This window comes from Borostomias antarcticus, assembly GCF_949987555.1.
Source record: "Borostomias antarcticus genome assembly, chromosome: 6".
NCBI lineage: Eukaryota > Metazoa > Chordata > Actinopteri > Stomiiformes > Stomiidae > Borostomias > Borostomias antarcticus.
This window is the reverse complement of record NC_140239.1, coordinates 14,495,950-14,522,155: the sequence shown is the minus strand read 5'-3', so window position 1 is coordinate 14,522,155 and position 26,206 is coordinate 14,495,950. Positions and strand designations below refer to the sequence as shown.

General features: G+C 43.6%; 3 protein-coding genes across 4 annotated transcripts in view; all 3 read right to left on the bottom strand.

Moving 5' to 3' along the window:
- Positions 1-255: 255 nt before the first annotated feature.
- LOC311310289 (uncharacterized protein) lies at positions 256-12,296 on the bottom strand. Its single transcript, XM_084439718.1, has 10 exons — positions 2,457-12,296; positions 2,250-2,364; positions 2,011-2,127; positions 1,800-1,922; positions 1,610-1,699; positions 1,369-1,461; positions 1,063-1,274; positions 838-986; positions 646-740; positions 256-519 (listed from the first exon to the last, which is right to left on the bottom strand). Exons 2-8 carry the CDS (start codon positions 2,356-2,358, stop codon positions 867-869), a joined length of 864 nt encoding a protein of 287 aa, XP_084295844.1. The 5' UTR covers positions 2,359-2,364; positions 2,457-12,296; the 3' UTR covers positions 256-519; positions 646-740; positions 838-866.
- A 311-nt stretch (positions 12,297-12,607) lies between these two features.
- On the bottom strand, positions 12,608-20,333 carry prnpb (prion protein b). Of its 2 annotated transcripts, none has more exons than XM_084440259.1 (2): positions 20,206-20,333; positions 12,608-16,075 (listed from the first exon to the last, which is right to left on the bottom strand). In XM_084440259.1, exons 1-2 carry the CDS (start codon positions 20,307-20,309, stop codon positions 14,824-14,826), a joined length of 1,356 nt encoding a protein of 451 aa, XP_084296385.1. In that variant the 5' UTR covers positions 20,310-20,333; the 3' UTR covers positions 12,608-14,823. The 2 variants fall into 2 exon arrangements, with proteins under 2 accessions (XP_084296385.1, XP_084296386.1); XM_084440260.1 differs by lacking the exon at positions 20,206-20,333 and adding an exon at positions 16,959-17,185.
- Positions 20,334-22,449: 2,116 nt separating this feature from the next.
- Positions 22,450-26,206, bottom strand: part of letm2 (leucine zipper-EF-hand containing transmembrane protein 2) — a 16,851-nt gene continuing 13,094 nt past the window's right edge. The window contains exon 11 of the mRNA XM_084439405.1: positions 22,450-26,206. This exon is cut by the window's right edge and continues 1,072 nt beyond it. The gene's annotated coding sequence lies outside the window, so the exon portion shown is untranslated.

Below are 26,206 nucleotides of genomic sequence, written 5' to 3'. Positions count from 1 at the left end.
CGTCCTATACTATTGGATAGCAATTGCGATGAATCCGGAGTGCAGCACACCTGATCAATCACTTCCATCCACTAGTATAGGACAGGAAAGAAATACGCCTGTAGAGTGTCAGGAAGTAGTGGAGCTTGTGCAAAGAGCCTATTAATGCTATAGTCAATGCAGCAAGCAAAATTATGGTACAAAAGTTATGACAACACCATTAACAGTTAAGAACAATTTATTTTATTAAAAAAGTACACACAATGTCTGGCCTGCAACATGATAAACAAGTTTTTAAAACAAAAAGGATAAAAAACAAACAAAAAACAGTTATTTACAAAAAAAAGTTATTTACAAAAAAAATGACAGGCTGTGCTCAGATAGGCTGGGGGGGGGGGGCTGTGCTCAGATGGGCTGCGGGTGGGCGTCAGATGGGCTGGGGGGCAGCTAGGAAGGGAAGTCTTCCTCATCAGAATGCTGGGGAGTGCTCAGATGGACTGTTCTTGGATGGGCTGTGCTCAGGCGGACTTCTGCAGATATCTAAAGACATAATGAAATGGCCGTAAATACACAACGCACATACATGCACAAAAAAGTGGTACACAATCTTTGGAACCATGCAGTGTCACTGGGTAGGAGAAACCAAAAAAAAAAGACATCACTTACCCTTCTGCATTTAGCAGGGGCATGTTTTAATGTCTCCTGCAGCTGGGCGGCCACCTCCGCCATCGTAGCCTTCGGCATAGAGACCATAACTGCACCTTTAAGTTATCAAGAAAGGTAATGGTTTCAATTCACATCGGTCATGGAACAAAGACGATGTATTAAAAAATATTAAAAATATGAACAATTTCTTACGTGTTAGAAAATTGAAGAGTGTCATACTCTTAAGTGGCTTCTTCCCGTGCACACTGTAGGCGCTCCACACCGCATGTGTGGCAACAGCTGACAGCACCCGTCGGACTGTGTCCGCCAAGTCTCTGCCACCAATGGCACCTAGGTATTGTCTGCAAAACAAAGACAGTCATTTACTGTACCCTTCCCTGCAAAAATAAGACAAAGTTCTGCCCTGCAGACACTCACCATCTTCCTCTGAGGTTCCCGGTCCTTCAACCTGGCCTCAAAGACCTGCAGCTCCTCCTCCGTTTGGGCAGGGTCCAGTACATCCAGCACTTCTCCCTGGGCTCCAGACTCCCCAGGCCGCATGCTCTGGGCCAGTTCCCTCACACTCTGTGCAAGCTCACGGAGTTGCTCCCGCAAGTCTGAGAACTGCTGATGTACAGACCTCTGGAAATCTAGATAAACACAGATGTGGCTATAAGTACATTGACATAAAACTAAATGAAACTCAAAATATATCCCTGCATGCAACATGAAGTAGTTCCATACCAGCATCTGCAGAGCAGCATCGATTCGGTAGAGGGGTACATGGAGTCAATGGTGCTGGAGCCGTTTTCTTGGGCGACGGCATCACAGACCTAACTGAAAAACAAAAGGGATAAAGGAAAGGGATTAGCAGGAAACTGTATGGTGTTGGCAGCATGTTTTGGCTTCTGGCATTTGAAGGAAAATAAATTAAGACATTAACAGGTAGACATCACAACACCACAGCAGTACATGCCACTCTTACCTGGTCTGGCTGGGGTGCTATATGATCTGGCTGGGGTGCTATACCTGGGGTCTGGGCCCCGCTCGCTCACATGGGACAAGCTTGGAAAATCTGCAAGATGAGTAAAATGGTATTCAAAATAAATAAAAAATAGTCCAACTATCAGTGTGCAGTAGGCATAGACATTTCTTTTCAACACAAACATGCATACCTGAATTGTACAGCACACGTGGAATGTACTGGACAGCCGGCAGAGGCCTTTCAACTCCGGCACCTGGCATACTGTCTTTGGCCTGCATTGTTGGGACCAATGGCTGTCCTGGGCTTGGAATATCTAGTGGAATATCAGTATATTAGCTCAGATTACTCGATTTCAAAAGTACTACTCTTTTGGGACTGTTGAATGCACTTTAGTATATTACCTTCGTCACTGGAGTGATAGCGCGTGTTGCGCCGTCTCTTTCGAACGTCTTGGCACTCGTCCATTGACGACTGCTGCTCAAAGACTTTTGCCATGAGCCTGGCACCTTCGTAATGATCTGTGTGCACAAAGTACCATAATCAATACATTTCAGCCATCCTTTTTCCTCAGAATAATGAGTCATCATCTTTCCCCCCCCCCCCATCAGTATTTTTTAACAGCTTAAAATGCAAACAGTACCAGTTGTGGACTTTGGGAAAACCCGGACTCTGTGGAGCGCCCAGCCAGGGTTAGGTTCCACACAGCTCTTTATCCGTTGGCTGACTTTGTTCATTGGCCAGGAACACATCTGCAACTGTGAGTGAAACCATGTTAGTACCCGCTTCCCTGTACAATTGAAAAGTAGCACACCAATCAGAAACATTGTTCACACAAACATGTTCTTACCCCATCCTTTTTGGAGAGCCAGGATACTGAGACAACCGACACTGTCCTCCCCCAGAAACTCCACACTGCAATACAGTCTGCCCAATAAACAAAAAAATATTAAGGTTATAAACACATAAGGACCCTATGGGAAAGTAGGCAGAGGGGAAGAAGCGACTAAAACAACAATTCAACAAGTCATTACAGCCGACACGCCACTATTCTATACTATTCTTTTTTTATTTTTTATTCTCTGCCGGCATCTGCCCAGGACAGATGCGGTCAATGGCGGTCAATCATCAGTGTGGGAAACATTAAGCTAGTTTAGGCATTAGCCACTGCAGTGCATAGATTAAATGTATAAGGCCCGTGAATCACGCGTTACTACTCGCAGTTTTAACAGGAACGCCTGTTTTTGACTCGTGAACTCCAACAATACACACCGATACTACTAATGTGGCAAACAAAGCTGCCTCCATCTTTGTTTCGAGCTAACGTTATTGTCCATGGTACCTCGCTTACCTCGTGGGTGGCATCGTTCTCAGTCTCCCACTTTCCAGACAAATGGAAAATATATAAAGCATTATCTTGGCTTCGCCTTCACTGTTGCCTATGTAAAATTAGCCTAAGATTCGTGATGGCCTTAGAAAGCCTGACACGAGCGAGCTCCCAATGTGAGTCTCAAATTCAGCAGAGTCAAACAAACAAACATTTCACATGTCCAGCGGCCATTTTAGAGTAACGTTAACTAACACAAACTACCAGCTCAGACCGTTCGCTTATGTTTCTGCAAATGTTCGCGGTGAACACAAAGCCAGCAGTAACAGAAAAAAGGTTTGCAATAGTTTGTCGGAGTATTTGCAATATTGTCTAAACGTTAGCCAAGTTCGGGCCTTGACTTAGCTAGCTAACACTAGGTAGCGTGCTAGCTAGCATTAGCTAACGTTAGCTAGCTATCATTGGGCTTCCAATTCCTGAACTTAGTTTAGCGTGCAGGTTATGAGTTACTTCTGTTTACTTAAATCTTATATTACCGGTAAGTAAACAAATAAATAGCTAAACCAACGGTCAAATCAATGTAATTTGATGAGAAAAAAACCCCGAGGTGACGTTAGCTAGATAACTTACCAGAGATGAAGTGCGCACCACACAAAAAAGTGTTTGTTGGTCCCCAATCTGTTCTCTTTATGGCTTTAAACCACAGCTTTCGGTGGTTCCTCTGAAAAGGGTGACATCTCAAGGGGATGATGAAGAATCTGAGGCCATCATCTTGTTCTTTTCTGTTTGTACAGTTCACAGCACAGCAGCTTTGAGGCATAATTAGCTACATGAAACGGAGCTCCTGGCTACTGTGGCGAGTTCGTTAGCCTTTTTGCCTAGAGGCTGCGTGCTCGCTCTGCTGTGACGTAGGCGGCGAACCCATCTATAGGGAGGGAAAGTAATCTCATCGCCCCCTAGTGGTAGCGTTCCATAATGCCGAGAGAATGAATGGGTTTTCTTGACACGTCTTTTGAAAATTGATATCTTGGTCGACACCGAAAAGTTAGTAGAATTTTTTTTAATAAATGAAAAAGCATTCAATTTATAACAAACAGGGAAATATACAATCAATAACATTTCTAAGATGAGTTATTAACCTCATCATACAGTACAATATGAAGGATATAAGCGAAAATTAAAAAAATTAAAAATAATACAGGAGCAGTTTGGCAAAGAACCGCCTACTTTAACTGTGAACCAGCAAGCAGTGACGTCACGGGATAGCCCGATTGCTAGCCTAATAGGACTGTAATACAATGTTACTCTCACGTTATGTAATGACGTTGCAGGGACCCATGTTGCCAATGTTTCTGCAACGTTGCAGTAAAGTCTAATTAGACTTAGGAGGGTAAAGTTATTTTCGACCATAGATGGACGTTGTCACAACATCGCCTGATGGTAACGTTGCAACTTACCTAAGTACAACTTATGTGCAACGTTGCTGCAACCCACTGTGTTAGTAGGGTACGCTTATTGCTCTACACTACTGGACTTTAAGCAGTTGCAAATAATCTTCTATTTGTTTGTAACGGATCTTCACGAAATTACGTAGGCTATTTTATTATTACCCATATATTCAACCATTTATAGGCTAGATTATTCAAACTAGAATAACAGCGTTTGTTTTCAACTATATGAGAGCTCGCAAGTTCGGTTTAGAGTTTGTGTTAAAGAAGAAAGAAGAGCGAGCAGCAGTTTCTCTTGTTCAGGAATTTACATCCAAACACCTTAAACCTTTGTCCTCTCACTCCTTTTGTAATTCATCACCTCCCCCAAATATTCACATAGCTGTGCTAACATACAAAATGGCTTCCAGAAGGCCATCTGTCTACAATAGAATAACCATCCTTTGTCCCCAATTGCCGCCCTTTTTCTCATGTCACATGTCTGTACTCTTGGCCACGCCTGCCATTTCATATGATGTACAATGCAGTAGCCAATCACATCCTGGAAGGACCTTACCTGTGTTTTGACTGCATATAAGCCACAGCAGAAGACCAAACGGGCACTTCGCTGACTAAACCACCCTTGCTGCGTTTTCAGGAAGTCCTTGCGCTTGTATGCTTTTCACAATAAACCAGACTTAACCTTTTGAGCGAATCTTGGTAAATCCTTTTGACTAGATCAGTTAAAATACGATCACAGTTGGCGACGCGGATGAAAATGGGAGGACTGCCTGCGTGTTGCTTCGGGATTCCAGTGGATGAACTGGTCGGCAGACGTGTCGGTCCATTATAGTGGGCGTTGGAAAGTCAATCTTCTCTCTTGCGCCAGAGCGCACGCCGAGATTATTTCCTCAGTTCTTCCACTGGATTCTTGAGGCTCACAGGTACGTTTAAACGAACCCTCTTATGGTTCTGAGTTGTATTTGCCTTGTTTTAGTTTCGGATTGTGATGGTCTGGCGTATTGTTGAAAGCAAAACTCCCCGGGGAAGGTGGTGGCGAAAGGCGTTGTTTTTAACAGTGGATATTGCATTGTTCTCTGACTTCGTCCTTGTTTAGGCTACCGGGGTTCTCTTCAGAAGAGGTGTAATTTTGGGTTTGGGACTCGCTCCCTTACAGTTGATGTAGACTACAGTTTAGATTGTTTGTCGGCTCGGCTGTAGTTAAGAAGTGAGAGTGCACTTCTAGGATAACGTTTTGGGTTGCTTTAGTTCGATGTTCCAGAATTAGCACAGAAGGGAACCTGTTGAAGTTCGCAGTGAGTGCGATTTCCAAATTGTTGAAGTTCGCAGATAGTGCGATTCCCACAGGGTTGAAGTTCGCAGATAGTGCGATTCCCACAGGGTTGAAGTTCGCAGATAGTGCGATTCCCACAGGGTTGAAGTTCGCAGATAGTGCGATTCCCACAGGGTTGAAGTTCGCAGTGAGTGCGATTTCCAAATGGGTTGAAGTTCGCAGTGAGTGCGATTACCAGCTAATCTCCGGAGTGTCTGTTTTTGTCGTGTTGTTGTGTTGTCTTTGTGGTTGTCTAGCGCTATTTTCGCCGGCTCAGTGGGATTTTTGATTGCATTTTTTAGCTTCGGCTCTTGCCTTGTATTGTTTGTTAAGCGCGCCTATTATCCAGGTAGGTATTGTTCACATTTTGTACACTGTTAAATCGTAACTGCTAGATTTCCAGTAGGCTAGCTGGTTGTCTGGGAGACGCAGGAAAACACCACTCCGCTCTCCCGGTGATCCGCCATCGAGCCAGAGAACAAAGGACCAGTTGACTGGGTGAGTACTGAGCGGTTTAATGTGTCTTTGTTTCTTTCGAAATTGTATTCTTTCCCGCCGTGAGTTAACTATAAGGTTTCCTTTCATTGCTGTTTTGGGGTTTTAGGCTGCGTCGTGTTTATTAGGGATTTGTTTCAGTATAGCTTTTATTAAACTGAATTCCCCGCGCACGCTCACATACAACATCCGGGTCTTACATGCAACATTTTGGGAGCACCACTAGGTGTCCCTGTAACACCGGCTACTAACATATGCCTATATGTAACAGGATTCTACTGCTAGCTTGCAATTTGTCTAGCCCTGATGAGATTTCGTTATGCGCTAAAGCATTTTTGATTTCTTACATCCCCATCTGAGACTTAGTGTTAAATTTTTAGCTAAGATTCGGGCTCAGCTAGAGGTGGTTGAGATGTCTAGGTTAAGGGAAAAGTCTGTTAATTCTATAGACTGGTCTGCTTTTAAGATTTGGGAGAGAGTAGCACGAGAGAGGTTTTTTAGGTCAGGAAGGAAAGATAAGGAGGTTCAGCAGACAGTCTCTCCGCCATTTCCCCAGCAGAATAACTCTGATTTAAAATTAGATTTTTCCCCCTCTCGTTGCTCCGTGCTCACACCCAACCAGGCTGTTCTTCCCCCTTTTCATGCTCCCGCCATTAGCCACGCCCCTTCTCTCTCCCCTCTACAATACGAGTTAAGCGCGCCCCTTTCTACGAGGTATTCGTCCGAACAAGAACAGGTCAGGAAGGAAGAATTGGCTAGAGCTATATCTGAGGCTAAGTTTAATTTGGAACAACTGCAAATGGCTAGAGATAGTCTGGAGGGACCGCAAATACAAGCGCCACTGATACGCTGCCCAAACCCTGTTCCTCGCCCTTCACAAATAAATGATGCAGCTGGTTATGCGGCCTGGACTCCAGAGATTACGGTTTATAGACCCTGGCGCTCTGATGAACTGCGTAATGTAGCTAAAACCTTGCCCGATCCAACCAAAGACATGAACGATTCGAGAATCTTTTTAACAGTTTAGTTCGAATGTATGAGCCTCATGCCGAGGAAATCGCCATGATCATGCGACAAGTACTTGGGTTAAAATGGATCGAAGTAAAAGACCCGTTTGATATTACGTTGCCTTTTTCTCATGTCGATTTTGCTGACCAAAACACTGCGCTGTTGAACAGAATCAAAACTCGATTCCCTAAAAAGATGGATTGGGACCGTATCACATATTGCAAACAAAATTCCGATCAACAGTTCGAGAAATTTTGGGAACGGCTAGAATCAGTTTTCGCCGCACACAGTGGCATGGACAAAGCGAACGCCGATTATAAAAAGATTTTGAAACAACAATTGATGAATAACTCTCTCTCCTCTTTGTCCGACCAAGTTAGGTTGATGTGCCACACCTGGGAATCGACTTCTCTCGAAGAAGTTGTTGACCATTTCCGCTATGCGGAGCATCTAAGTGATCACATTGAAAAGAGGGAGTTGAAAGAAATGAAGCTAGGTGCAGCCAGATTACAAGCTGCTCAGTTACAACAGCTGGACAATCAAACTGCTGGTGCGAGGTGGAACCAACAACGACCACAGTGGCGACAGAGAAACAATAGGAAGCGTTCTGGTAGGGTTAGGCGAGGAAAAAGGTATAATCGAAGTGAAGATAGAGACGATTCATGCTTCCATTGTGGTCAGTATGGCCACTGGATTGAACGGTGTCACAGTTACCGCAAGCTGAATGATAAGGAAGAGCCTCAGATTTGGGGTCGAGCGCCACCTGCTGGAGTTCCCTTGAACAACCCACAAGGGAGATTTTAACTAGCCAAGATAGAGCCATATTTTTTTAAGGTAAATAAACAGGAGAAGACAGATGTAGCTGAGGACGTAAGGTTTGTGTATGATGGTGGGAGGATGAAATAGATGTAGAGCCTTTGAGTCTTAAGTTGTTGAGAATGTCTCTGAGGATGATCTTTTAGGTATTGGTGCGAACTCAAAAGTCTGACAGGGTTTTGAATAGGTGTTTGAGTTTAGGTTATGGTTTTCGCTTTGATTCAGGAGTTTATGTTTCAACGGTCAATGAATGGCCATAAGCTGTTCGTTTATGCATTCTACTGTATGAATTTCATTCACATAATGATGATGTGTTTGTGAGGAGTTGGCTTTAGGCCTTCCCCTCTGCTATATTGACCCCAGTCTGTGTTGAGTGTTATTTTTCAGGTGGTATGGACCCTGGGCGGCAGGTCTTTGAGGAGCCTGGATCGTGCCTTCCTGGGGACTGCCTGGAACCTGTTGTTTGTCTGTTAACTTTTGTTTGTCTTGTCTATCTCTTTCTGATATGTGTTGGAACATGAGGTTACTGGATGTTTAGCATTATATGTCATTTCTGTTTAGGGTTTCTGTTCGATCAAACTTGTGGATGTCGTCTACATTTCACCTGTGTTTTTGATTCAGGTGTGTGTACACGTCTCCTTGGTTAGGTTGTTCTGTTTTGTAGTATTTTAGGTTTAGTCTATTTCTATAGGATGTTCTGTTTCTGTGAAGTTTTGTGTTGATGTTTTCAGATTTTCCTGGAGTGCATTGTGTGGGCTACCAAGGAGTAGCCCCTCGCCAGCATGAAGCTATGAACTGTGTGGAGTCACGAATGACTTGAGGGTCATTCTTGGACATTTCTGGAGTGTTCTCCCTGTTTCAGACGGGGTGAGCTTACCATCTTGTTACGGACATTGCTCTCTGGGTGTCAGAGAGGATTGCGACACCTGGGGGTTTGATGTCTGAAGATTGCTCCAGCATGGAAAGAGGATATGAGACAGCGCTGAGGGCTGTTCTCTTTCGATGGGGCTATGTGCTAGTAAACCTCTGGCCCCCGATTTGCTTTGTTGCTGTGTGATGATTTGGTTATTTGTATGTGTTTAATGTTTTTGTTAAATATCTCATGTTTATAGTTTGAGGCACATTCATCGGGGCTGAGTGTTTTTCTGAGTGTTTTACAGACAACTGTCGTTCCGGGAGTGATGGGTGAGTGCCGAACCAGGAGACGACACAGGACCGGAGGTGGAGATGGAGGTTACCGGCCTGTTTCTCTACAGATGGGCGACCTGTGGTTCGTGAGATGCAGGGCCAACGCCATGTCACCGACTCACCGTGAGCGACAGATAAGTATGACATAGGGAAGAGACCATTTTGTCCGAAGCGGTGCCCAATACTCTGTCCTCAAATGCAGAAGAGGGAAGTTTTAGATATACAATTTTAGCTATACAAATGAAGCTTTGATGGATTTTTTGATTAATTGATAATTGATGTTTTCTTAATTGTAAATGAAGCCAGTTCATTTTAGTGTCATTTCATTTGAGTGATGCATTTTTTTTTTCCCCATCTCTGTTTTATCCTGACTTCAGGAAATTTGTTTCTACCCTTGTTATTTTGTTGAGACGAGAATGTGTTTATTTTATTTCATAAAATCGCGAAATTCTAGAGCCAAATCCAATTGCCTTGATCATGACTGGGGACTGGGCGTGTTAAAGTCATAGGAACCATTTTCTATCTCTGAGTTGATAGAAGCCATCAAATCTCTGTCTGCTAATAAATCTCCGGGGGAAGACGGTTTACCCTCGGAATTTTATAAAGAATTTAAGGATCTTCTTGCACCACTCTTAATGGAAGTACTCAAACAAGCTAGGAGGGATAAGTGTTTTCCAGATTCTTTCTCACAGGCTATTATTACAGTTATCTACAAGAAAGAAAAGACCCATTAAAATGTGCCTCCTATAGGCCAATCTCTCTCCTCAACATAGATTATAAATTGGTCACTTAAATGATATATGAGGTTAGAGAAATATCTCCCCCTGCTGGTCAATCCTGATCAAACAGGCTTTATAATTAACAGACTGTCCTCCAATAATTTAAGGCGGTTGTTTAATATAATCCATCTGGCTAATAAAAATAAAATAGCAAGTCTGGCTGTTTCAATTGATGCCGAGAAGGCCTTTGATATGGTCGAATGGCCATATCTGTTTAGTGTTCTGGGAAAATTTGGTTTTGGCGCTGTGTTTATTGATTTGATAAAATCACTCTATAAATCTCCAAGAGCTAGGATTGCCACTAATGGGATTACCTCCAACCCTTTCCATCTCTACAGAGGCAACAGACAGGGATGCCCAGCTAGCCCCGCCCTTTTTGAGCTTGCCATCGAACCACTGGCTCAGGCCATTCGAAACAATCCTAATATAGAGGGCTTCAAGATTGGCCCCGATACGCACAAGATATCGCTCTTTGCTGATGATATTATTCTATATTTGACTAATCCCGAAAGCTCACTTTCCCATCTACAGGACCTATTAAAATCATATACTTCTTTTTCTGGATATAAAGTTAATTTTGATAAAAGTGAAATCCTGCCACTATCTGTATTTGATTATAACAGTTTCAAACATAAGTTTCCTTTTAGGTGGTCACCTACCGGTTTCAAATATTTGGGTATCTTTGTGGATAGCAACCTTAGAAATCTCTACAAACTCAATCTAACCAGTTTGCTGCAGAAGGTAGGGGATGAATCAAGAAAATGGATGGACTTGCCACTCACCTTACTGGGCAGAATCAATGTGATTAAAATTAATGTCCTTCCTAGATTCCTATATTTGTTTCAGTCACTTCCGATTCATGTCCCATTATCATTTTTCTCCTCACTCAACAAAGAGATCAGGAAATGTATTTGGCATGGTAAGACTCCAAGAGTCAGCTTGGACAAATTAACTCTCGATTATGATGAAGGAGGGCTGAAACTCCCTAACTTTCAAATGTATTACAGTGCCGCCCAGGCCAGATTTTTGGCACAGATGTTTGACAGTGGTCCTTCCCCTTCATGGCTTAACATAGAACAGATACAGATGAATGAGGAGTCACCGACAGATTTGCTGGATAAATGGGACACAAAGTTAATTAAAACTGCAACAGATAACCCGCTGATTACTCAGTCAGTTAAAGTTTGGTGGAAACTTAATGGACTGTTCAAACAAGGAGCCTTCTCCCCTAAAACCCCTTTATGGAGAAATAGTCTGCTACCCATGATCTTACAGAATAGAAACTTTAGGATATGGCGGGAGAAAGGCATTAACCACCTAGAACACTGTTATGAGGAAGGAATCTTTATGTCCTTTGAACAGTTTAAGCAGAAATACTCTTTGACGAATAGAGACTTCTTCAGCTATCTACAATTCCGTGACTTTATCAGAGTCAACCACAAAGGCCAATGGAACTTGCCTGCCATGACACCTGTGGAACAAGTGTGCCATTCTGACCAACCACTGTTTAGAACTATTTCTAGAATGTATGAAGCTCTTATGTCAAGTTTAGTAATACCTGATATGGATAGATCCAGACTTAGATGGGAGAAAGACCTGGGAATAAATCTGGATGGGGATCTATGGAGGGATTTATGCAGAGATGGTGTTACCTCTACTTTAAACTCTAGATATAGGTTGATACAGTTTAACTTCCTGCATCAGCTCTATATCACCCCCTGTAAACTACACAAATACAACTCTGAGATATCGCCCCAATGTTTCAGATGTGGCTTGGATGAGGGAACGTTCCTACACTCCGTTTGGCAGTGTTCTAAACTACAGGGGTTCTGGCAGGGGGTATGTGGCACGCTATCCAGTATTCATGGCATTGACTTTCCATTGGATCCAGAGATCTGTTTACTGGGTAACTTTACCAAATCCAACCTCAAAAATAGCCACGCTATAAAACTCAGCGAAATCTTGCTGGCCATTGCAAAAAAATGTATCGCCCTAAAATGGAAATTAGATGCCCCCCTGCCAATTGGACTGTGGCTCTCTGAAATTAATAGCTGTATACCCCTAGAGAAAATTACTTACTGGTTAAGGAATAAGAGCAAAACATTTAACAAGATATGGCAACCCTATGTGAATTATATGAAGACCCTCCCATCACACCAAATTGACTGTGCCTCTGTATAATGCTATTTTATAGAAAATGTGATTGTGCCTCTCTATAATCTTATATCAAGGATGTGCTCGACTATGTGATTGAAGCTAGATGTCTCCACTTTTAATTTAGTTTTGCTATATCATTTTATTGTTATTTTTGATTTGTTTTTTGTTTGTTGTCTTACTTAATACGGCCATATGTGGGCTGTGTGTTGTCTGTTACTGTATTTGGTACTAAAAAAGCAAAATAAAATATTAAAAAAAAAAAAAAAAAAAAAAATTGTATTTGTGTATATAACGTGTATGTATTTTATGTATTAACTTGTGTCTTTTCTTAATGACTGTGATTGTTTCAGCACTTTGAGATTGTTTAAAAATATAAATATAATTTATAAATATAATTATTTTTCTTCTTCTTCTATCCGTTCTTCTTGGCTAGCGCGGGGGGGGGGTTGGGGGGAGTCACAGGCACCAGGGAACAAGATCATGAGTTTTTAAATCAATTTAATCAAAATGTAATCAATTTAATGATGGTAAATGTATGCCCCACACACACATCTCCCAAACACTGTTACACTGTGATGGGCAATAGTCAGCGTGCACTTCTGAAAGCAATGAGGAACACAGACTCATCAATGTCCAGTAGCATGAGCAGGTTCACAGGTCATGTTTGAGGGTGCAGAGAACAACATGGGTTTAGACAGACAGAAAGATAGATAGATAGATAGATAGATAGATAGATAGATAGATAGATAGATAGATAGATAGATAGATAGATAGATAGATAGATAGAGGCTGAGGTGTGCAGGGTGTCCCTGTAGTTAATAATTGGCAGGATGTTTGTCTGTATAATCCGTTTCCTATTCTCCAGGGTGAAACCTGATTTGTTTCTATTTAGAAATCCAATTTTAAGTTTATTTTGTTTCTTAAATAAGTGGTATGGTGGCAGAAGGATATACTTATTTTCCTGCACACATTCTATTTCCGTGTTCTGTGGAGTGGTGAGATGTGCCAGCGAGGGATCAGGCCTCTTGATGGAAAAGATCTGTAATTTAGTTTTGCTGGCATTTAGAAACGGTTTCAGTTCACTCGTAGTGGGCTCTGTTGAGTAGAGTACCGTGTCATCAGCATAGAAATGAGCTGGAAAGATTAGAAGCAATATTGTTTATGTAAAAAGTAAGGGACCAAGAATAGATCATTCAGGGACTCCTTTCTTTAGGGTTAGAAAAGGAGATTTATATTCATCTACTAATGTAGCTTGTGTTCTATTTGATAGGTAATCTTGTTGCATGCATTTGCATCTGAGCCTATTTCGGCCAATCTCTTTAATAAGATAGAGTGATCACCTGTATCAAAAGCTTTAGAGTGGTCAATGAACACTGTCTGTTTATTAGCAATAGCAGAGATAATGTTGTTTATTACTAGTGTGGTGGCTGATGAGGTGCTCTGTCCTGGTCTGAACCCAGACTGATGAGGATTCACAACAGAGTTTCTGCTTATGCCAGGCTCACACTACAGGATATTTAAAATCCTAACCAATATCGAAATCGGGTTACATCACGCACATAAGGAGAATCTTAACAGATATTCTTCTTGCGCATCTCAAACAAGCACACACAGCAAGATTTGAAAATAACGGCTCATCACACACTACAGGATCTTATCGTGCCCGAGGGAGCAACGAACCACTGGTCTCGCCGTCTCACTCGCCGTCCCCTCGGGACGTAATAATCTTAAATTTCAAACATGTTTGATATTATCAGGGCCGCCCCGATGGGTCTGTGAGCCGATCGGGAGGTATAAGATTGGATCTGTAAACCCCTCACATTACAAGATAATCTGGGCCGATCATCGGCCCCGAACAACGTTCCAGACCAGATTTCTCCTCCGATTGTCGGGGAGTGGATAAATTGGCCCAAAAATCCTGTAGTCTGAGCCCATCTTTAGAAAGGTGCAGACTTAGGTTATTGACTAGCTGTTCCAGGATCTTGGCTAGCCAGATAATCTGGAGATAGGGCCATAGTTATTGACATCTGAGGAATCTCCTCCTTTTAGAAGTGGGAGGACGGCTTTCCTGAGATAGGGAACAATGCCTTCTAAAAGTGATAATGTAAATATTCATTAGTGGTTTTACAATTAGGGGGGCAGCAAGTTTAGGCACAGCATTCATTAATTCTTTGGAGACTTTTTGGAGCAGAGACCAAGGGAGAATTTTGCCCTGGTCAGAGGGAGCCTTGCTTGGCATTGGATTAATTTGAGTGTAATCTGATGGTTCTAAGTAGTGTAATCTGATGGGTCTAAGTAGTGTAATCTGATGGGTCTAAGTAGCCAGCATTAATGGTTAAATGTGTTCCCTATGTTAATATTATCAAGAAAAAAGCCTGAATCTGTTGCATTGTTTCAGGAGTGAGGCTTGATGTTGTTATTTATGTATTTAATAATAGGGATTGCCGCTTGCCATTGCCATTTCTGGCATTTGGCCTTTCTGATTGAGACAAAATATTTGTTTCTCAGTGGTTTGAATGATTGCCACTTGGCTGTCGACCAAGCCTTGTTTCTGTTAATAAGTAATTCAGATAATCCAGAGGAGAACCAGGGATTTGATTATAGATATCTTTAATTCTATGTTTCTTCTCATTCTATCTGCGATTGAGTTGAACATTTTGATACAATTTTCCAGTGCTAATTCAATGTCAGAGCAATTTCACAATGGAAAAGATTGCCTCTATAATAGAGGAGCAGAAAGATTTTTTCTTTTTGAGGATATCACCGCCGCCATCGTTCCCTGGCTGTTCTGTCCCCCCCATTTCCTGTGGTGCCTCCCCAGGCACTCTCTTCTCCTCCCCTCGCCTCTTCATGTACCTCTCAGAGTACACCATGTAGAGCTCCATGCACCTCCGGACCTTCAGCTGCTCCATCAGTGCCGGGTAGCCGATCTCCACCATGCTCACCGTCTCCTCCTCCTCTGATGCCCCTCCCCTCCTAGCCTCCCTCTCATCCTCTGATGCCCCTCCCCTCCTAGCCTCCCTCTCATCCTCTGATGCCCCTCCCCTCCTAGCCTCCCTCTCATCCTCTGATGCCCCTCCCCTCCTAGCCTCCCTCTCTGTAGGCAGCAGGTCGCTCCTCTTCATGCAGGTGTCCACATAGCTGTCGTAGAAGATCAACATCGAGGAGTCTATTTTGTAGTCTCGGCCGTAGTCGTTGTCGTCTGTGGACTTGATCCCGTAGCGGTTGTACATGTAGTGGTTGTAGTAGTATTCCTCCTGGGGGTTGCGGAACTGGAAGTGTGCCCGAGGGAACCGCCCCAGCCCGTAGCCCAGCGCCATCTCAGCCAACGTCCCGTCCGGCAACATGGCTTTGCGCCCGTAGGACTTGGAACCCCACCGAGGCCCCATACCCATTGACAGCACTGCACGGGAGAAAAGTGAGCCCTTTATGCTCCTGTTGCCTGTGTATCCATAGTTACTGACAAGGCTGGGGCTCAGGATCGGGCTGTTGGGGTTTGTGTTCAGGTAGCCTCCAATGAGGTAGCCTACGGGGGGGGGAGCCATGTTGGGGTTTCTTCTGGCATATGGGTAGCCTCCACCAGGGTAGGGGTAGCCTCCAGAGGGGTAGCCTCCAGATGGGTAACCTCCAGAGGGGTAGCCTCCAGAGGGGTGACCTCCAGAGGGGTATCTTCCAGAGGGGTAACCTCCAGAGGGGTAGCCTCCAGAGGGGTAACCTCCAGAGGGGTAACCTCCAGCAGAGTAACCTCCGGTGGGGTAGACCCTGGCGGGATAGCCTCTAGTGGTGTCCGGCTTGGGGTTGGTGCTGTTGGAGGTCGAGGATGGCTTCTTGGAACCGAACCAGCCGCCATGGCTGCTCGTGCGTCTCTTAGCCTGGGAGAGAACCAGCAGCAGAGACAGGACCAGCATCCCGACAGGACACCACAGCTTCATCACTGCACTGCAGAGAGAGGAAGAAAGTGACAGAGAGTTAGTAATAGGCATATTTACATGTGACAGAGCAACCTGGTATCACCCGGCAGACGTCAGAATTTGACGTTTGTCCATCGCCTCCAAATGTCATTTCTAGACAGCATCATACAAATGATGCAAATAACGTATATGCTTGGAGGCGCTCAGGCAGCGAGCATTGAGCAATTCCCCTGCGCGATCGCATGCCTCCAGGCGTGCGTGCCCGCGCAGGGGTATTGCGATATGCGGAGTGTGGCCACTAAGCACCGTCCGAGTAGTTCCACTCCTGGGTCCAGTTTCGTAAATTTGCCTGATCCCTGTGTCCACGTTAGAACACAAGCTATAAGAACAGTAGCTAATGCTAGCTAATAATAATGACAGTAAGAATGTGAGCTAGTTAATAATAATGACAGTAAGAATGTGAGCTAGTTAATAATAATGACAGTAAAAATGTTTGCTAGTTGCTTGTAAAACGATGTTGTTGTTTGCTAGTTTCGCCAGCTAGTTTTGTCTCTAGTTTTGCACTCGGTGTTTGAGCCAACCAACCCACCCCCATAAGCGCTCGCAAATTTATACCCTTCTTCCATCATGTGTTCCAATGTGAACAACCAACCACAAAACTCTGAGAACAACCAATCAAAAACTTAGGCCTATCCCACGTCATCTGCCGACGTTTATAACTGTATGATGCCGTCTAGAAATAACGTTTGGAGGCGATGGACAAACGTCGAATTCTGACATCTGCCGGGTGATACCAGGTTGGACAGAGCCACTGTTCAAATACTCTTTTCTACGAAGGTATATTTGGGACAAAATTCAAGAGGTTGTAGATTCGATTTGAGAACTTGAACAATAAATATTTGCCTTTTTACCATTGCGGTATTTCACTGGGAAATCCCGTTGGAACTCTCATGGGATTTCAGATGGCTGTTATTGTCACGGCACCACCGCATCAGCCTCGTCCACTTCCTCAGCCCCCTGACCCCGGCCCGAGACCTGGTTCTGACGCTGGTCCCAAGTCTGTCCCCGTCTCTCCGGTGCCAGACTCCGTTTCCCCCAGCACCTCCCAGAGCCTGCAGCGGGAACTGCGGGCACGTCTGTGGTCACAAGCCAGACACGACCCCGATCCACACCTGCCGTGCATCACCCTGATTGCCTCTCCTCCACACCTCAACGCACCTGGTCCTGATCAGCCAATCGCCAGCAGGATAAGAAGCTGGTCCACACAGCCCTCTGTGCCAGATCGTTGACTCACCTAGTTGGTAATTAGCGGCTCCAGCCTTACCTAGCCTAAGATTTCCTAAGCCTTACCTTACCCTGTTCTCCCTGTCTTCCTAGTATGCAGATCCTGCCTGACCCTCGCCTGTACGACAACCCCGCTCCTGCCTGACCCACGCCTGCACGATTACCCTGCTCCTGCCTGACCCACGCCTGTACGACAACCCCGCTCCTGCCTGACCCACTCCTGTACGACAATCCCGCTCCTGCCTGACCCACGCCTGTACGACAACCCCGCTCCTGCCTGACCCACGCCTGTACGACAACCCCGCTCCTACCTGACCCACGCCTGTACGACAACCCCGCTCCTGCCTGACCCACGCCTGTACGACTACCACGCTCCTGCCTGACCATCGCCTGTACGACTACCACGTCCCCGCCTGACCCACGGACCACGTTACTGCCTGCCCCTCCCCGGATATCAATAAACGTGCCTACGGGCTTTCACCCCAATGGTGTCTGCTCTTGGTTCCTCCACCAAAACCCTAACAGTTATTTCATTTTAGTGATGCACCACCACCAGGTTATGTCTTTGAGCAGATTTAGCAGACTTGTCTCACAGTGTATTTCTCCTATAGTCTATGAATGAAGACAAGCCTGATCATTGCATCATTCAATTTCACATTCTTTAGTTTAAATGCTCTGTTGTAAAGCGCAGGGACTTACCCCAATCTAACCCTTGATGCTGAGTGCCAAGCAGGGAGGCATCGGGTAACATTTTATAGTCTTTGGTATGACTCAGCCAGGGATCGAACTCACAACCTCCCAGTCTCAGGGCGGACACTCTAAAAGCAAGGCCACTGAGCTGGTTAATTACTAGCGTCATGTCCAGGGGGTGTACTTGTACATCAAGCTGCCTCACGCTACAGAAACAGGAGATAGACTCCTCCACTTTGGTGGGTGAAACACTTTGTGTTCCATTTCCTTAGTCCAGTTGCAACTGTCTGTATTTTGGAATAAAGAACCAGTCTTTGAACGGTTGGTAAGTACCTCGGCAAACCTTTTTCTTCTTTTTGATTCATTTGATAGTTACATCAAATTATTCTACTACAATTGGCGACGGGGCTGTGAAAGGGAGAACTACCTGTGCTGTTTTGGGTTCGAGTGGATGAATGGGTCGGCAGACGTGCTGGATCCTTAGTGGGTTCTCGCGCCAGATCTCACGATGAGATTATTCTTCCGTTCTTCCACTGGCTTCCTGAACTCTCAGGTAGCCTACGTTTTGAACGGATCCTATTTGGATTTTTAAGTGGAGTTTGCCTTGTTTCGTTTCTAGCTGTGTAAATCTGGGTTATCTTTTATCCAAAAGCCTCGAGGTGGTTCCGTAAAAGTATTTGTGTATGCATGCTAGCAATCTAAGTTTGGAGATATTGCTGTCGTTCTTTCGCTGCCTTAATTTTATGTGAGCCTCGGCCAACTCGGAAGCATGATTTTCTAACTTGGGTTAATTTGTCCTTTGTAGTTGATGTACAGTTTAGATTGTTTGCCAACTAAAGCTAAGAAGTTAGTGTGCTTCTGTCTTACGGTTTTAAAGGAGTAGTAAAGGGAAAATGCATGTTTAGCCCTGTTTTAAGGTTACTTATGATCATATACAATGGTTCAGATCAAAACGTTGACAAAACTAGCACTTTTGAGAAAGTCTGATAATTGCTCTACCACCGTTTTGGTCATACAATGGACGTGGATGGGCACCCTGAAAAATCATTCAAAAAACATGTTAAGCTCTCAATTTCAAAGACAAGAAACTCACCGAGGTGTTAGTTGGCGTTCTGACATATAATTCACCATACAGTAAGATTCTAGTTCATCTGGAAAGGCTTTTTTAAATATTTAGCATAGAACTATTTAGTCGCAGCACATACGTGTGTAAACTTCCACAAACTAGGTAGCCTAGCAACATAAACAATAACAATAGCTACCGTAAGTAGTTCCGCTTCCTGAATCCCCTCTGCGGATTGATCTACACATCTACAACGGTCGCTTCAATACAAGTCAATGGATTTCATAAAATGATCAATAAAACCTTACAGGATTCATACTTCGCGGGGAATTTGATGTCAGAACACCAACGGACACCAATTACCCCCTCGGTATGTTGTCCTACCATACCTTGTCATAACATTGCGTCTTGAAATTTGCCCACATCCGTCGCTGTCCATAACGCGACATTCGTCTACAGCTGTCACGACTCGCACATGTGATGCACATTTCCACTGCGCACAGGATTGTGGGTCAGAATAACCAGAAAAGCCTGCTGCCTTGCATACTGCAAAATACAACCGGGTCTGCTTAATAACCGCGCAGTGTCACAAAATGCATTCATGGGCAGAGGAGAGTAATTTCTAGTGTTTTCTGATGTTTTACTGTTGTATTTGCTGTTTTGTGTAAATAATGTTAATGGGACCTTGGTCTTAATGGGCTCTCCTGGCTAAATAAAGGTAAAATAAAATAAAAATCTTCCCGCCTTTAGTTTTAACCCAAATCTTGCGATATTTGGAATAAAACTATTTGGCACAAATACACATGACTTGTAAGCCTCTGTGAATGCAATTCTGAACATACAACCTCTGATAAATTTAAAAATAGGCCTACAAGTTCTAACGTAGAGTCTGCGAGTGCAAATGTCAAGCTTCAAGAGCAAATATTTATTGTATGAGTTCTGAAAACAAATCTACAACCTCACGAGTTTTGACCCAAATAATTCATAGATAAAGTTGATCACAGCCATAGTATCCATGTTTTTCTCAGAGTAGCATGAACACTGCATCTGTAGTACAACCTACCAATAATTTATATACAATAGCAGCACATGCATAGCACCAATTAAGTTAAAGTCCTTACCTTGTAATACTAATAGTACATATGATGCCAATGCGACAGTCACGCTTGTTGTGAGTGTATATTGCACGTCTTTCAGTGGTTTGTGCGTATAGCCCCTCGGTCATGCCCCCGAGGGGGTGTAGTTTCAGCTACTGAGATCCAAGGGCAATTGATTTCACTGTGTGTTTGTGAGTGAAAGATTAAGCATTAAAGGATAAGTACACTGAATTTCATGTTTCGCCCTATTCCTGGCTTCCCTGGCATGTATCTGACTAGTACAGGTTAAAATATTTCTGTTTTGTGCAATACAGAGTTCTGTGTCAATAACGTCGACGCGTGCACCCTGGCTCGTTGCTAGCTATGGGCAAACTCAAAAAACTCTAAAAAGTATGATGTACGTGGATTTTAAGTTCAGGAATTACATGGTTTATGCTTACCAAGCTCTGAAGTCGTCCTGTAAACACCATAGGTCCTTTTGCCTCTGCATTTCAAAACAACAGTAACTTGTAAACAGTACTAATTTCACCGAACATACAACATACAATTCATCCGAATCCGAATTTCGCGGAGGTTTACAGCGTGAAGGGATGGCTGTTGTATGTTCGGTGAAATTAGTACTACAGCGATCCACCCTCTTAAGCACCTATTGTATTTTAGATTGCTATTCTTGCACTTTGCCTTCAGCACTAGATAATGCTCTTAGTCACTTGTTTTAGAAAGGAGATGCACTTGTGAGTTCTGGGAAATAGTAGTACATTGTCTTTTCCTATGTTAAATGCAATTATTGTTAGTCGCTTTGAATAAAAGCGTCTGCTAAATGACTGTAATGTATGTAATATAGCACTTTAAATCCAATTTTCTCATGAACGCTTTACCCGTTCCAGTCAGCGTCGTACACATGTACTCTTGGGCATTGTCTCCATCAAGTGTGATAAGAATTTGTTTCGTTAAAAATTATATGATTCGTGGTGTGACAAAGTTGGCACTTTGGTTTGTCTATTGTTATTGTCAATATTATTCTATTATTGTCAATATTTGATCAAGAACCCAGTCTCCACCATGATGGATTTGGCTGCAGGTTGAAAATTTGACAAAACCTACAAAACGTTTCTTCTCAAACCATAAAGCCAAGCGGTCTGAAATTCAATGTACGTGTTTTCCAAGAGATATGGACACTGAACTAAAATAACTACTAGTACTAGAACTAGTGCCCTTCTACCCCTCCCAGAGACATGGACACAGGACTAGTGCCCTTCTACCCCTCCCAGAGACATGGACACTGAGCTAGTGCCCTTCTACCCCTCCCAGAGACATGGACACAGGACTAGTGCCCTTCTACCCCTCCCAGAGACATGGACACTGGGCTAGTGCTAGGGGTGTAACGATACACTAATCTCACGATACGATACACAATATTGGGTTGATGATAACAATACGATACGATACACTAAGGGCAGGTGTGAAGCGTTGGACTAGCGCTGCTGTTCACACCAATAGGGCATTTCTCCACATTTCTACTCCACTACACTTTGTGAATTTAGAGATTAGACTGTTGTAATATCATAGATGGGCCTAGAGACAAAAGACATGTTTGTTATCAGCGTTGTGTAGCTAGCATTCACTTATATACAATAAACATATCACAATATTGTTTTCACCTTGACGATACGTATTGTGACGTTTCTGTATCGCGATATATTGTGCCACGATATATTGTTATACCCCTAGCTAGTGCCCGTCCTTTTTACCCCCCAGAAGAATGAAAACTGGACTTAATTTCTATATATAGTTTTCTAACTTATGTCTTCTTTTATTTTCTGTAATGGCTGATTGAACACAAGTATGTTCAGTTGTGTTCATATATGATCACCTGTCATAAATACCATTACACCACTGAAAAGCTCACTCTTCGATGGTGCAAGTGTGCTATATTTATACTGAGGAGTGAGTTTAACCATTTAAGCTCAGTTACACCAACATGCATTAATGGACAGAGCCCTGTGCTCTCTGAGCACCCTTTCTAGTTTGTATTGTTGTTTTTTACATTTTAAATCTTTACATTTCATTTTGTTCTTTTAAATCTGTTCTCATTGTGTTACATGCTTTATGTTTTTACTTTTCCATCAGACACATACAACATATGGAAGCCTCTGTATAGATCACACCCATGGACAACTGACCATTACATGGACCAATGGACCAGACATGAACAGGCACCAGGAAACAAGATCGAATGAGTTTTCAAATCAATTTAATGATGGTAAATTCAGAACTTTATCTCCCAAACACTCATCTGACATGTTACACTGTGATGATACATCCTTTCAATAGAGGGCCATAGTCAGCGTGCACTTCTGAAAGCAATGAGGAACACAGACTCATCGATGTCCGATTAAAAGCATGAGCAGGTTCACAGGTCATGTTTGAGGGTCGTTGCCATGGTTACAGGGAGTGTCTCTGGGGGGTCAGGAGTCTTTCCCTGAGCAACAGCAGACATGGTGTCCATGACAACAGCTCTTCAAGATCAAGAGCCTGGTCCAGACTCTCCAAATAATACAATCTTCCTTCCTTCCTCAAAACGAATCACTGATTTGAGGATATGATCAGCTGTGCAGAGAACATGGGTTGACACCTATCCAATCACGGTTAGATCAGAGATTGCCTCTAGAATACAGGAACTGAAGGAAGGTTGCTTTTTGAGGGTATTCAATCAGGGCTGTAGCTAGCACTATGGATGAGCGTATGGTCACACACCAGACACTAGAGTCCAGCGGATTGAACAAGTTGTGGACGCATGTTTCACCATGAGAAGACTGAACAGAACGTCGTTCTCACAGGAAAACATTTTCATCTCAAAACTGCCGTCTTAACAGTCCTATTAACCCAAGATACCATCTGCCGTGAGCACGTCTGAGGGGCCCCGTCTTTGTAACAGCCGGTCCTGTGGACCAGACTGGTCTTGCTAGTCTGGCGACCAGCCAACTCCCCTATTGACCAGAGGGTTCAGCTGCGTCCACCGCGGTATCGACCAGAGGGTTCAGCTGCGTCCACCGCGGTATCGACCAGAGGGTTCAGCTGCGTCCACCGCGGTATTGACCAGAGGGTTCAGAATGTGGAACCTACCCACCGGCTTGACAGTGAATGGGGAGGGATTGACGGGGCAGTTATTCAAATAAACCTCAGACCAAAATCAAGTGAACACTACAAGCTACAAGGTTCAACACCAACACCACAACATTTTCTTTTCAAGTCTCAGGGGGCTTTTATGACATCATACAGGACCTGGACATATGAATCTGCTGCAGATCTTCCTCTGATTAGTTCCAACCCTAGCCTCTGCTAGGGATGCACGATATATCGGCAATCATATCTGTAAATGTTAGTCCTTTTTTAATATATCGGTATCGGCCCGATGTGCAAAACAGGTCTGATGTGAACAGCTGATAATTATTTCTGTCTAGCTGTGTGTGTAGTTGTTGAGAGGGAACAATGTGGTAAATCTATGATTTATCGACTTTTCCAAATGTTTTGGTAATAGAGAGTGTTTACCTGTGTTTTTCAGTATGTATAACATTTGATTATCATAGAAACATGGTTTTATACGGAACATATGGACATCGTTAAATATTGGTTATCGGCCATAACAGCAATGTTAATATCCGTTATCGGTATTGGACAAAATTTGGTTGCACCCCTAGTGTCTGCACACTGCCCCAACAAACACCAACATTGGATTGGTGTGCCATGTTTGTTGATGTTGGTTGGATGGAAGGATTTTGAACTTCCAACATTTCACCAGCTAACTTTAGAATGTTGATGTTGGGTGGCGTCGGTTGGTGCAGTGTGCAGGCACCCTAAGGTGTCCACGGCCCCAACCAACGGCAACCAACACCAACGTTGGATTGGTGTGCCATGTTTGTTGGTGAACATGCTGAATTTGTACATTTCCAACATTCTAACTGCGAACTTTAGAATATTGTTTTGGGGCAGCTGTGTTCCCTCACTCCAGGACTTGATTACACAATTCCAGATGTTGGAGGAAATGCACTACAAAGTTGTAGTAGCTCAGAAGAAGAAGTAAGATTTTATCAATTTTTGCTTGCACCAATCAAATCCACAGGTCTGGGGTGAGTTCTAAAGGCCAGACTTGGAATGGAAACATTGCGAGACATAATTCCTCACATGACCTTGGTGTTGATCAACAGTGTCTTAATTCTCTCACTTCACTTCCTTTCTTGTAAAGCTTTTTTGAATGTTTGTAGTTCTAGAATGTCTGTCTGTTCCAAAACTGGAGACTGTTTTAGAACTGAGAAGGCGGTTTCAAAACCAAAATTCCATTCTAAAAATGCTCAAAATTGTCTGGTGAAGATTGTAGAAAAGGTGTTGTATTCCAACTCACTCCACTGACAGTAACAAGGAGAGACTATTCTGTATTCTGGGGGAGGGAGTCACGAAACATTCCACAAAGACCTAAAAGTGCAACCATGCCATGAAGCGACTTGGACAGACTACTTTTCTTGGTAGTAAATGGATTTGAATGTCATTACAAAAATAGAATTGTCGGATGGAAGCCAGTGGAGTCTAATGATGTGACAAAATCCACCCAAAGTCCCTCTAATCTTTAGGCACATTTGCAGGTACAACTGCCACGGTTCTGGGTGTAATAGGCCAGGTTATGAACCCCTCTGTTATAATTTGAGTATGAAGGCTACCACCAAGCCTTTCCAAAGGGGAAGCTAGTTTAATACAACCCAGTAAAGGACTGTAGATGAAGAGTGCCTAAATGCGAGGGGCTGAGGTGGAGAATTAGACAGAGATTAAAATAGCCGCTCATTCAGCTCCATCCAGACGAGTCTCCTGGATTAATGCTGGGAGGGAGGAGGTCCATCCCAAAACTCTAAGGCATCATCAACCACAAACACACCAAACACTGAAGCATATACAGCACACGCATGTGGTAACCCCTCCCATAAAAACCACCACGGTCATATAGCAGTGAAAACTACAAACATGAAGTAGAGCAGGGTGTTTCTTAATCACACCAGGTGGTGCATTACTGTATACAGTACAGTTTAGCACCTACTGTAAGAACCACATGATAAAGAAGTGACTCCTTCTGGTATAATTCATTTCTGTGTTGATTTTGCATTTTCATGCCACTATGTTCCAATAAATTATTTGTAACTTTTTCTCTCCAGATAATGCACTACTTCATAATGTTGAACCAATATATGGATCATATCCAACAATAGCAGTCAATAAAAACATCAAGTTTTGTCTTTCTTTCTTCCCGTCTTTTCAATTTGATTTCCTTGCATCAAGGGTAGTAGTAGTATTTTAGCATTAATATATACACTGTATATCTCAATACAAAATAATAATAATTGTACACAGATTGCTGTTCAGCTGATTACCAGGAGAGGGCGGTGGCGAGGCAGCGCTGGCCTGGTGGACCTGCTGAACAGGGGAGAGCAACATGGAGTCCAGTCCACCCAGCTAGCACCTCCAGTCTAGGAGTGGTATCTCTCTCTCTATGGAGTCTCCAGAGTCTAGGAGTGGTATCTCTCTGTCTATGGAGTCTCCAGAGTCTAGGAGTGGTATCTCTCTGTCTACAGAGTCTAGGAGTGGTATCTCTCTCTCTATGGACTCTAGGAGCGATATCTCTCTCTCTCTATGGAGTCCCCAGATTCTAGGAGTGATATCTCTCTGTCTACGGAGTCTCCAGAGTCTGAGTGGCATCTCTCTCTCTCTACAGAGTCTATGAGTGGTATCTCTCTCTTTCTCCATCTCTCCTTACAATCAGACTAACCAGGCAGTGTTGCTTTCCTATTTACAGCTGCTGTCATCTTTAATACACAATTCCCCGTCATTCAGTCTGCCGGCCGGTTCAGATCTACAGGTCTGCTGGGAGGAGGAGAGACTGAGAGAAGAACGGGTCGACCTGAACCTCCTCAGTTTGGGCTCGTCTGTGAGAGAGAGACAGGGCCGGTCTCCAGGACACAGACATCCCAGCCTCCCGCTA

Bases quoted from the DNA above. Each gene is read 5' to 3' on its own strand.
- LOC311310289 (XM_084439718.1), bottom strand. From the start codon at position 2,358: ATGTGTTCCTGGCCAATGAACAAAGTCAGCCAACGGATAAAGAGCTGT. The intron at 1,700-1,799 runs GTATGCATGTTT...CTCATCTTGCAG, and splicing joins ACGTGTGCTGTACAATTCAG to ATTTTCCAAGCTTGTCCCAT. The intron at 1,462-1,609 runs GTAAGAGTGGCA...TTTGTTTTTCAG, and splicing joins TAGCACCCCAGCCAGACCAG to TTAGGTCTGTGATGCCGTCG.
- prnpb (XM_084440259.1), bottom strand. From the start codon at position 20,309: ATGACCGAGGGGCTATACGCACAAACCACTGAAAGACGTGCAATATAC. The intron at 16,076-20,205 runs GTAAGGACTTTA...CTCTCTCTGCAG, and splicing joins TGTACTATTAGTATTACAAG to TGCAGTGATGAAGCTGTGGT.